Source organism: Athene cunicularia (assembly GCF_003259725.1).
Source record: "Athene cunicularia isolate RWA chromosome 12 unlocalized genomic scaffold, athCun1 chr12_part1, whole genome shotgun sequence".
Classification (NCBI taxonomy): domain Eukaryota; kingdom Metazoa; phylum Chordata; class Aves; order Strigiformes; family Strigidae; genus Athene; species Athene cunicularia.
Window position 1 is genome coordinate 7,270,463 of NW_020799116.1, and position 12,932 is coordinate 7,283,394.

General features: G+C 38.5%; 1 protein-coding gene across 2 annotated transcripts in view; it reads right to left on the bottom strand.

Annotated features, from left to right (window-relative positions):
- SUCLG2 (succinate-CoA ligase GDP-forming beta subunit) overlaps positions 1-12,932 on the bottom strand; it is a 136,796-nt gene that overhangs the window by 70,922 nt on the left and 52,942 nt on the right. For both annotated transcript variants that reach the window (XM_026857699.1, XM_026857698.1), the window contains exons 3-4: positions 2,965-3,064; positions 2,746-2,836 (exon numbers count right to left, since the gene is read on the bottom strand). In XM_026857699.1, coding sequence (XP_026713500.1) covers positions 2,746-2,836; positions 2,965-3,064 — 191 coding nt within the window. The remainder of the gene's footprint in view (positions 1-2,745; positions 2,837-2,964; positions 3,065-12,932) is intronic.

A 12,932-nucleotide genomic window follows, 5' to 3' on the forward strand; every position in this document is an offset into this window, starting at 1 on the left:
GTTTTAAAAAACAAAACCCTACAAACGTGCCCTTTTTTTTTTAAATTCCTGAACAGTGATTTTCTTTAAGTGCATGCACACACACATATTCTTATGCACACATGCAGGGAAAGCATATGCCTTGAAATAGAACAAAAATGCCAGCTATTAAGTCTCAACTTCCCACTGCTCCTAGCAAGCTTGATGAGTCTGCCTGGCATTTTCTGTGCACTGCATTAAATTACATCCTAGACATGGTTAAACTTAAAATTTTTATCATGTTACTGTAGTCTACCCCTCGATGAAAATTTCAGTGTTTGACATTGCAGTCCTTACACTACAAACCTGAATGCTTCAACTCCTTTAACTACTTTGAAGATCCCCGAGTGAGCTAACTTTGGAAAACATAAACACTTTTAAAAGACCTTAGTTTTTCTGGGAAATGGTCTTTTAATGACCTAGATGCATAATTTTAAACATTCTTTCTTCACTATCTAATAAGCAATGGTGAAAACATTAGCATACCATTGGCCAAACTGTTATATAATTAATTTAAAACAGAGTGTATGCTCTTACCATAAATTAGCAAGAATCAAAGATCTCAACACCAAAAATATAAAATATACTAATAGTGTTACATGTGTGCGTGATGAAGGTATAAATTGGCCTAGGGTGTTTAAAAACCAACTCTATATTCAGAATGGAAGTCCGTCACAATAGGTGATCAGCTTCTCCCAATGAAAAGCATCACACTGGTTTACCTTATATTAATGTTAAAACACTTGGAAGCTGTGTCCTGAAAAGCTTCCATGTAACTCTATAGCAAAGGAAAAATGCAGAGTCTATCAAGGCTATATACTTTCCTCTACCACCAAAACAAATATCCAAAGTTCAGTAGTGCAAACTTCACCTTAAACTTCACATATGCCCTAGCTGCTTACTCTTGCACATCGTTTATCATACAAGCAAGGTGTGGACAAGGAGGAAAGCAATTACAAGTCTTCTATAGCTATTCTATACTTGGTACAAAAGTCACTTAATATAAATCCTTTGAATAATCCATTTTGAAAACTCCAACACCCATACCTTTCTTTCATTTATATCAATTTCAAAGAAAATCAAAGTTTTTTTTTCAGAACTATCTAAATCAATGAACAGACTTGCACTCACACAAAAGAGTGAAATTTCCTGTATTGATGTATTCAAAATAAGGCAACTAGGGCAAAATAATAAACCCAAAGAATTTATAAAAGAAAGCTGCTTTTACAATACAAACTTTTCAAAGCAGAGTGACTTAATAGGAGAAATGTATATCCTTTTTTAATATTCTTAGTATTATCATGATCTCTGACAGACATGCCTTAATGGTAATGCTGTTCCTTCTTTTTAATATCTAGTATTTCTTTCTACAAAACAATGATGAGGAGTGATGCTAGTCTGCTCTCCTTGCTCCCCAAGAGAAGAACCACCTGAGCACCTTCCTCCAGTCCTCATTAAACAGTATCTTTCCAAACAGGTGTTCCCCTTCTATGCTAATATACCAAGCTGTTCACAATATATTAAAAAGTGAACTGCAGCTCTTTTCAGCTCATGCCAAATTATCTCCTGGCATCAAACAGAGTGTGGCTCTTGACTACATACCTGTATGAAGATCCTTGCTCAGTAACACAAAGCAAGAGATAAAAATATATAGAATAGATAGGCAAGGATTTCCTGACTTAGAGAATTTTGCTAATGTAAAGGAGAATCTTGCTGAAGGGCTATCTACATTTCTCTTATTTAGGCCAATTATTTAGAGCAATATGTTTATGCTGAAGTGAATCTTGGCACCCTGCAGCATGTACCATCCTAGGTAAGTGAATGACCACATATTAGCTGGGCCACCACCATGACCTCATTTTACTCTGTATCCACAACAAGTTAGGAAGAATCTACTTCTAGACACCTTTTTTCTTTTTAATTGAGATCATTCTTATGCAAATCTTTCAATACTTAAAGGGGGCTTATAAAAAAGATGAGGACAAACTTTTTAACATGGCCTGTTGCGGTAGGGCAAGGGTAATGGTTTTAATGTGAAAAAGGGTAGATTTAGACTACATGTAAGGAAGAAATTTTTTATGATGAGGGTAGTGAATCACTGCAACAGGTTGTCCAAAAAGGTAGTAGATGTCCCATCCCCGAAAACATCCAAGGCCAGATTGGACGGAGCTCTGAGCAATCTGATCTACTTGAAGATATCTCTGCTCATTGCAGGAGGCTTGGACTAGGTGATTTTTAAAGGTCCCTTCCAGCCCAAACCATCCTCTTATTCTATGAAATTCATCTGTCACCATCTTTAATAACAGTTTCCCAAAGCTGAGGGTGAATGAAATATGGATAATATTATTAGTACAGGTGACCAAATATATATTACTCCTCTAAGCAAACTGTCCATAAACATGTACAGTTAATGCTATATACAGTTATGCTAGCATTTAGTATGTATTTGATGAAGGATGGATTGATGACAAAGGATTCCCTTCAACACAGGTAGCAGAAATGAATTTATTTTTTCACCACTAGGTATGCTGAAATTGATAGACAAAATACATACAAACAAAGAAAGAAAAAGTAACGTTTTTTTTCTTCCATCAACTAGATTAAATTAATCAGGCATTGGAGAAGGAATGAAAAAAAAAAAAAAAAATCTATGTGATACATCCCAGCATATTAATGCAAAACTGCAGCTGAACATAGTTCTTAACTTTGAAGAGGCAAAAATCTTACCTTTTTAACTGTCACACCATCCTTTGGAGTCTGCTTTGTTGACAGATTGTACCCAATCATCTGTTTAGCAAGCTGTTCAACAATCTTAGGGCTATAAACAAAGGAAAAAGGTTAGTTTTTTGAAGGGTATTAAAAGAAGCAGTCACATCGCTATTGTAAACAGCTTAAATATTACAACAGAAGTAATTTATTTATAGTTTCTCAGTTTTAAAGACTTACTCTTTAGTTAGATGAACTCCTCCTTTCAATCCGCTATTGAAAATACCTTTTCCTCTCCCTCCAGCCAGAATCTGTGCCTTCAGAACAATTTCCTTTGCCTCTATAAAAGAGAAAACACATTGATATTCTATTGTGTGTCATTTATTGAGCTTCTTAGTGTAAGTATAGAAAGCATTTCCAAGTTAGACTCTTTAAAAACAAGGAGAAGCTCTCCATAGCTAGTGAGCAATGAAACAAGAGTCAATTCAGAATTTTTTATAAAACCACCTTGCAGAAAAGACCAAAACCATGCCATTAATGCTACATGGCCTGCTCATCAAACCACATAACCAGCATAGACTATGACAGCTTACACTCTGGCATGGTTTTTAAAACATGCATCAGATCATGTTTTGTCGTGAATGAACAACAAAGAAATGGTCATGAAGGAAAATAAATTTCATTCCTTGCTCTAAACACATGTAAGCGTGTCCTAAAATATCCTAAAAGAATAAATCTCTACCTCCAAAGGGCAGGTAAGTGTACAGCAAGGGCATTAGTTGTGAAAACATATTTATTTGTTTCTGAGGCATCAGTTGAATCTTTGGCAAAGGGAGTGCAACAGTACCTTAGTAAAAACAAAGTGCAGCAAGACAGTGACAAAAGCAATTGCACCAAGACCTGTGTTCCAAACAGAAGGCAGTCCTGACATCCTTATGGAATAAAACAGGGGAGAAAATGGGAACAGAAAAAAAAAATACAAACACACACATAACTCATGATCTCTGCAGCTCCATATACACCACAGCAGCTTCTTGAACCATAAAGACCTGCCAGGTGCCTGTGAGATGTCTACTGAGTACTGTCACTTTGCACATTTATCGTAATACTGCCAGGTATTTTGCAAAGTCTGAGATCCCAATATTAAAGATATCATTAAGCATGCCTAGAAAAGGTTAACACTGTCACCCTTTTCTGAAGTCTGTGGAGACCTCTGGTTTCAGTGATGTTTGGACTAGGTCACACCCTGAATCACAATATTCTATGCAAGTATGCAAGAAAGCATGAGAATTTGTTGCTAAATTGACAAATTTACTGTTTAAGTGGCACAGAGGATATGGATACTTTCATTCAAACAAACACAGGCTTTCTATCTAGGCTTGTATTACATAAAAACATTTTACAGATGATTAAATATAAGTTTGGAGGCATGGCAATTTTTGGTGCAGACCAGCTCTGACACAGCCTCATTTCAAAGTTCCATTATAATAAATTTCAGCAACTAGAAAAAACACTGGAACTTAGGATAGAATAAACATTATGAAATACATATTCTACTTCCTGAATTAAGACATAAATGCATTTTTAACACAGCCGTTGGAGGTACTGTACTAAGAGATGCCTGATTTCCAAGCTTCTCAAAGCAAAATCCCTCCACATGTTTATCCATTTAGTAACATCTGACATGTATCATTCTGAACCGTAGAAACACTCTCCTTGAAAATACTTCATGCATTCCAATATATTCATATTCTGGGCTCTCTATTATTCATGTCACTGCAAGGCAGATAACAAGGAAATTTAAATGCAACAAAAAGTTTTATATCACGTGTTTCCTAAGCATACAAATTATTAAGATGAATTAAAACTCTAAATCACTTTCCAACCTGCATCAGCACACTCTAAAATCACAATAGCTACTGTCATAAAGAATCTAATATAATATTGTTAATAGATGCTACAAGCATTTCATTAGATCAGTTTTAGGTGGCAACCATCCCAGCAAGGTGAGTTTTGACTGTCAAGTGATATGTGGTATCAATTAGTGATTGATCATTACCCTCACTGCTAACCAGCACACTACATCAGTGCTGATCATTTCTTTGGCTACAACAAATGAACTTAGAGAAATGAATTAATGTGGACATTCTGATAACCCATTAGAGGACTATCGAGGCTGTACAATAACTTCAGAGAAATAACTATCAAAACATAAATAAACACACTAGAAAGCAGTATAACCTTGTAAAGATTAGACCTGAAGAACTAATCAATACAGCAGCTCAGCAGAGCACAGTACAGCAGGTTCGTCTTGCCCTGGGGGAAACCAACAGGAAGCAATTTAATTCAATAGTTATTTGCCCAAGCTCTGTAAAATGAAGTAAACCAGCCAGATCTTACTTTACAATAACTAGGCTTGATCATTTAGTACTTACCAAGTTGATTCACTACTTAACATCACCATTTTATTTCAAAAGCTGATTTCTAGAAATGCTCACAGGTTTTATGCTATCTCCTGCCTGAAATCTCAAATTATGTTATGAAAGAATATCCCAAAAGAAAAATGTGGTTTTAACTGGAATATATGAAGTTATTCACCTCCACTTGTAGGCTCTAATAAAACAAATAAATAAATAATCTAAAAAGCGGTATGCAAAATCACCATGAAACCCATTAAAAACAAAAAGCTGAATTAATTTCCATTAGCACCCTTCCAAATTGCTGTAGTAACGCTGGAAAAAAATGTTTAATCTGGGCTGTGTAGTTATAAATATTGGATTTGAAGAGAACCTAGCACAAGCAACATGTCTTTACATCACCATGTAGTATAACATTTTCAACAGCACTGCATTTGGTAACTAAGGCGCCAATGAACTTCTGTTTGTGTCCACTGACTGACAAGCCTTTATGTAAATTAAAAAACAAACAAACAAAACCCAAACAACAAAACAGACTGCTTCTTAAGTGTGCATAGAATTTTTGTGTCAGAGATTTAAATTTTTTTTTATCGTTCAAAACAATACAAAAAAAGACTGCTTTTAATTGTCACTAATTCAGCAGCAAATAGCTGCAAACTGCTCCATGCACATTAATGACAAATTTCTGGTAACAGCATGTGTTCTTAACTAATTATAACTTGAATACATTAATATCTCAGACTTAAGAGTTTATTCACTGGATCTTATAGTTGACTTTTTAACATTATTCTACAGAAAAAGAGACATATGAAGATTTCAAAAGGATCCTTTTAAAAAATGGAGCAAAATACATCTTGTCCCTAAGTCAGACGCCAGTAAATAAGCAAGACCCTTACTCCTCAGAAAAGTCCTGAGAGTTTAAAACTTCACAACTATAGATGAGTCTAATCACTTTTCTAAAAAAAAAATTAAATCTAACCACATAGGAAAAAAGCCCGAAGTACTTTTCTTTTAAATAAATTCAGATGTTTCAGCAGAACAGAATATAACACTCTAAGGGATGAGCATCCTCTACATTGCATTCAACCATACATCCCCTTCCCTTAGTCAGTGCTGTGAATACAAATGGAAGTGATACTCCTCACAATTGTAATAGGCTCAGTTGTATAATGAAAGCCTATTTAAAAATCAATAAAATCAGTCCTGCTTTTGGGAGCTATGATTACTCTGGTCCACTGGTACTGCTTGCAGCAAAAATGAACAGCTTGTTCTCAGCCCACTGCTGTGTATATTTAACTACTGAATTCTTGATCATGAAACAATATACTGAGAACCATAGTTTTGCTAGTTATATGGTATGCTAATTTATTACCTGTGAACAACTTTCCATTATTATTGATACGACTGTGTGAGTGCAAATTAGGCGTGTTAAAAAGTACAGTTACAGCTTATCAAAAATAAACTACTGTAAAGAACAGAGTGTAAGACTGCATGGTAATAGGCCTCACTCTTGCCTGTTTATGAACAAAGGATTTTCTCTCAGAGAGTACTCAGGACTACTTTGTCAAGGCATCCTACACTACAGAATTAGAGCATGGGACTGAAAGGAAGGAGGTCTCACATGAAATCCTAATCGTGTTTCTATCTCACCATGCAACTTTCAGCAGTTCGGCTTCTGTACCTGCAGGGGCTCTGTGAAAATTAATTAGCGTCTGTACCTCTTTTTTAAAAATGCAGAATCTGATTCAGTATTACTTTAGTGTATTTTTTACCCCAGTGGAAGGCAACTGATCACAGAAGGGCTGACTCCAAACTCTGGCAGCACTGTAAGTACTGCAGCAACAGCAAAGCGTTACTGGAAAATGCACCGATGTCTCTTGTGATGAGCTTAGTACACACTGCAAAATAGATGGAAGCAACCCAGTGCCAAGGGAGCAGTGCAACGACCACAACTGAGGATATACTAAATCAGTGTCTTACAGAAGCACTGTCTCCTTACTGACCCAAACGTGAGCATAAACGCTGAGTTTATAAACACAAGAGAAGTGTTTCCACAAAGGCAGCTGAGGTTAACAAGGCTCCTCCATCCTTCAGTACGTACACACCGGAGGACCCCAGTCCAGTGTGGCTTGGCAGATACTAACTGGTTTCAAGAACTCTGCTAGTCACTCTACCTAGTCATTAAGGTGTGCTTGATGAGCAGAACTCTTCAAGCATATCCTCCTTCCCAAAGTCCCGAATGAGCAAGATGGAGTACATGAATCTACAACCACCTCCAAACTCCCCACTTCTACAGAGACAGAGGCCAATCTAATGATGTATTTACCTGATAAAAGACTCCTGTGAGGGACACAAATCACTGTTATGCTTGGACATGTGCAACTTTAAGGTTCCCTTTGGCCACCCAAGCTTTAGTCACAACCTTTTACATGGTTCTCTGGAATATTACTCCACTAAGGACTGGCTGGGACTCCCACTGGATGACCAATTCCACCTCCCCCCAACCTATGCTGGACACTGATTTCCTAAAACACAGCACTGAATTCAGTGCTTCTCTTCCCAAAGCAAGGTTGTTTTTTTTTTTTCCCCCTTCTCTGCTTTATAATTGAGCTTTCATAACATGGGAGTTGAAGAAAACAAGGCAGACACTGCAGACACCTTCTGACAGCAATTATATTTCGCTTTGGATAGCACAAGAACTATAAAGATATCAACAAAACCCAGTACGCCTACATACTGTTGCTGCTTCAGTTTATTCACCAGTGTTGATGCAAAGCTGCAAATGCTCAGGTGTCCTGTAAGGGCTGTGACTCACCCTTACCCAAACTTGCAGTCGTTTTGTACGGGCTCTGAAGGAGGTAAAGCCTGAGCTGGGCCAAGAACTCCTCAAGAAAACCCACAAAGGAGCAGAGTGACCCAGTGAGCATGGAGGCATATGAGCCTGGATCACTGATCGCACTGTTAACACATGAAAAGCAGGTGGTTTTTCCAGGACTCATTTATCAAGGAACAAAGCAAGCTGTGGGTACAAGGAGTCTCGTGCATACCACTCCCATTGTATGCAGTTTGACTACGAGCCAACCACTTTATCCCATAAATACGAGAGCCGAAGGGAGCCTTCTCCGAGCACTCCCAGCTAGGCAGCGTGGCTGCACGGTGGTGATCTCCCCTTGAGCTGGGACGCCTCTCAAGGTCGCTCCTCGAGGCAGCGAGATCTTCTTCCAGTGACAGATCCTTGGATGAGCCCAGTTCGAGTGCTCCTTGAATCGCAAGTGGACTGCACGCCAGGTGATTCTCCCCTTGAGCAGGGACGCCTCTCAAGGTTTGACATCCCTTACTGAGACTAAGAAATCCTTCCTCACCGAGGCAGAGAGATGTCTTATTTGCAACAGATCCTCAGTAAGCGACTAATAGCTAATTCCATTAGCCATAAACCGTTGCCCAAGTCTGGGACTAAGTCTGGATCCAGTCGCACCTAGACTCCTCTCTGAGGAGGAGTTTAGAAAGCAAGGGTGTCCATTCTGAACCTCGTGACTCAACGGGAGGTTTTCCTTCCCCTTTGTACCTCTCTCATTAGCCACAAGCCACTGACCAAGGCAGACTAAGATTGGATCTAGCTGCACCTAAGCTCCATCAGGAGTTTAGAAAGCAAGGGGGTCCACTCCGAACATTGAGACAGCCTCCCTTGCCTTTTTGCATCTCAGCTCTCTGCAAATCACTCTAAATCAATTCTAACGATTTTCCTTTGTATCTTTCTTCCATGTAGAGTGAACTTTGCCATCAAAGTTGAAGTCCTATTTTACATCATCATAATAAAATCACTTTTGCTCATACCTTTGATGGTGATTCTTTAAGCAATCTGAAACACCCTCATCCACAACAGGGTTCTAGATAACCTCTCCCAAACTGCATCTCTGCAGCTCAGAGTTTATCTTCCAAAACATGGAGTTCTCCTTACAAGCCCTGAAAGAGCGAAGTTTGGGTTGTTTTGCCTTTTTTTTTAACCTACCTCTAGCTGATCCAACAGTAAGGAAACCTACTTTTGGGGGTCTCATCCATCCTGTTCTATTGTTACTTACTTCTTCTTTGTTTTAATGACACCACTACCACCTGAGTTTCTAGCTTCCCTTTGGGAAAGACTGGCTATAATTAATTTTCCAAATTTCAGCCATCCTGTTATCCTGCTCAGGCAAGATCCTGTCAGGTGCTCATCACCTTTTAACAATACTTCTGTCCAGAGACACTCTAGTATACTTACTACAGCAAAAGAAAGAAGGGAGATAAATAAAAAGTTATAAGAAAGATCATACAATAATAAAAAATGGTAATAAAGCCTAATGCCTCAATTGAACACTGAATCTTAAAGTTGCTGTAATAACTTTTCACCTTTGGGTCTCTTTATATGTTCTTGCCACGAAATCTGAGACAACTCTTCCCAAGGAACAAGTATTGCTACCACTTCCACTGCTCCCCAGCTTCTGAGAGCTCCAGGGATGCACTGTCTGAGAGTTCCCACGCTCTGCCAAGTAAACAGATTGAGATGAGAAAAAGAAGCTGTCCACAAGAAGATACCTCCCACATCAACATAACTATTGGTGTGCTTAAAGGTCTTCAGAATGAAGTTAAACAACTGATTATTTTTTTCCCCCTTTTCATTTTGATTTAAATGCTCTTCTCTATTATTTTCATTTTTCTGCTCTGTAACATCAAAAAGAATTATGGTCTTAAATGCCTGGTTTCTACAACCTTTGGTTTTCAGACTAGTTTAGAATTAAAGTTAAATAAATCATCCTTTTTATAACTCCGTACTTTTGAATATATTGTATATTTATTGCTAGATTATAAGCCTCATTAAAATCTATAATGATAAATTAGTCAGTCTCTTGATTCTGTCACTACTATTATTAATTGCTTTCATAACCATTACTACACACTTCAGAGGTGATAAAAATTTTAAAGCTAAGGTAAAGCTCACTCAATATTGCACTCTTAAGCCTTCTCAGAGTAAGAGTAATCAAGTATTCCCATGTCCTACATTTAAGTTAAACCTGATAAATTACTTATACAGCAAAAGGAGACTCACTAGATCCAGCAGCACCACTATAATGTATGGAAAAATATGCACATTAAGGGAGGGATCCTAAAAAATAGTTCTCACATTAAAATTGTTCATTGTATATGCTTGTTTAAAACTCCATAGGATATCTTATTTCTGATATTTTCCAGGCCTTAACAGTTTCTTTTTTCAACATAAGCTCTCGTTATTTTTTAAAGAGATTTCCTCTGCAATAGACACAGGGTTTAGAAAAACTACTACTATTTGTCACATTTGCTTACAAAACTCAAGAGGAGACATGGTTTTAAAATTCAAACAGGAAAAGAACAAATTCTTAATTTGGTGGAAGTGCACTGAAGTCTACTGACAAGCAAGCAAATGTTTTTTTTTCTTTCTGCTCTTAGGTAATATCCACTCTATGGGTAAAACAGAGAAGGCCACTTTCAGTAACTTGCAATGTCACCCTGCCATCATGCACTATGTTACACTGTAAATACTGAACAAATGGAGAAATTAAAGCAAACTGATAAAGTGTTCTGCTGTCATTATACCCACCAGTTTCATTCTTACAGCTTTTAGACTTCATAATATTCTTTTTATTATGCCCAAGTCAGTATTATTTTTCTCCTTTTCTGATGATTTCACTTTAAAAGACTGTAAAAGCACGGAAAGAATACTCTCCCCTGTGTATTAGTTGTGATCCCTATTATCTGACACCACCATGGAAGCTTCTCAGGATAATCAACTATGCACTGAGAAATCTGGGCATGCAAAATCACGTGGTTTAGTAGACCTGTTTTCCTTATAAATATAAAATACATAGATACATCACAAAACTTGCTTTCTACAACTGCTGTCACTCAAAAATTTGTCATTTTACTGGATTTTTAGCAAGTCATTTCTCTCCATCCTTCCCTTTTCCCTAAACTACAAAAAAAAAAAAAGCATAGTGAAAGGAATATACTGACAGTCTTCTTTGCATCTTTACCTTTTAAAGCTTACCAGGATTTCAAGTTTTTGACAAAATATCCTTCAAACATTTTTTTTTTTAAAGTAAAACATATTTTAAAGTTAGCAGTTCAACTGTGTCCTAAATTCTTGATTGAATACCATAACACCATTTGTTTTAATGTAATTCAGAGAACAGGCTTTATGCAATCTGTAGTGTTGAAGTCAAGCAGTCATTACGAACAAAGACTGTTCTCGCCCCTAGCTGCAACAATACACACACCTGTTTTCCTGGAATGCTTTCAAAATTTCATTCTTTGTGATTATGTGTAAGGCACAAAAGACAAAAAATTCTTCTCTGACTGATTCTAATTCTTTTATCCCTTACTGAAGCAGAGATGATTTTGAAGAATTTGTACGTAGTGTAGAAAATACAAAAACTGAGGAACATAAATTAGTTTTTTCATAACTCACTTTTAAGCATAAAAGAGTTGTTGTAGTAGAAGATATTTTCAACAATGGAGTACAAAATAAGAAATCTAAGCAAGAAACCAGGGAATTCACATGGTAAAAGAAGCAAGTTAAATACACAGAGTAAAAACAATGGCAACATTAGCATCATTACTTAAGAAGTGTTAACAATATATGTGGCAGATGAAACCCATTCAAGTACAGAATTGAAAATTAGTCCTTTACTGAGCACAGTCTTTACATACAGGCCTGCTATGCCCAGCAAGCTCCTTAAAAAATAAACATTAAAATGGAGGGTAAAGCTCCAAGAAATTTGGAGCACATCACAGAGAGATGGCTGGGCACCCAATCAACAGCCTCCAAAAGCACGAGTGTGCTGGGTTTGTGTGTGTGGTGGGGGGTTTTGGTGGCAGGGCGGGGACTACAAGCAGTGGCCCGTGGGAAGCTTCTCAAAGCTCCCCTGGCTCCAAGTCAGACTCACCTCTAGGCACGGCTCAGCCAACTGGATAATGTATTTAAGAAGGGGAACGTGAGAGGAGGAGGAGGAGCTGCGAGAAGGACACCTCTGCGAACACTGAGGTCAGCGAAAGGAAGTAGGAGGAAGGGCGAGAGGTGTGCCGGAGCAGACACCCCCTGTATCCCGTGGTGAGAGGGCAGGGCCACCCTCCCTGCCAGCCACGGAGATCCACAGTGGAGCAGATGCCGACTGCACACTGGAGCAGGTGACTGCACCCGAAGGCTGAGACTCTGTGGGAAGAAGCCCCCGCTGATGCAGTTTGGTGCTGGCAGGACTGCAACTCGTTGGGGTGACCCATGCTGGGGCATCTCAGGGGAGCTGCCTCCCGTGGAAAGGATTTATGTCAGAGAAACTTCATGGAGGACTGTCTCCTGTGAGAGAGACCCCACGCTAGAGCTGGGGAAGAATGTGAGGAAGGAACTGTGGACTGACCACAGCACTGTTCCTTGTCCCCCCCTGTGCTCCTGGGATGGAGGAGGTAGAGAAACTGGGAGCAAAGATGAGCCCTGGAAGAAGGGAGGGGTGGAGGAAGGCATTTTTAAGATGTGGTAATGCTTGTCACTGTCCCACTCTGTCTGCTAAGCATTGTGGTTGTTAGTGTTTGAATTAAATTGATGTTCTATTTTTTCCCCTACTGAGTCTGTCTTTTGCCTGTGACCATAATGGGTGAATCATCTCTTTTTGTCCTTATCTCGATTCCTGAGTCTTTTGCCTTATTTTGTCCTTCCCATTCCTGAGGGGGAACAGGTGAGCGAGTGGCTGCGTGGTGCTCAGTTGCCCTCTGGGCTCAAAGCACAAA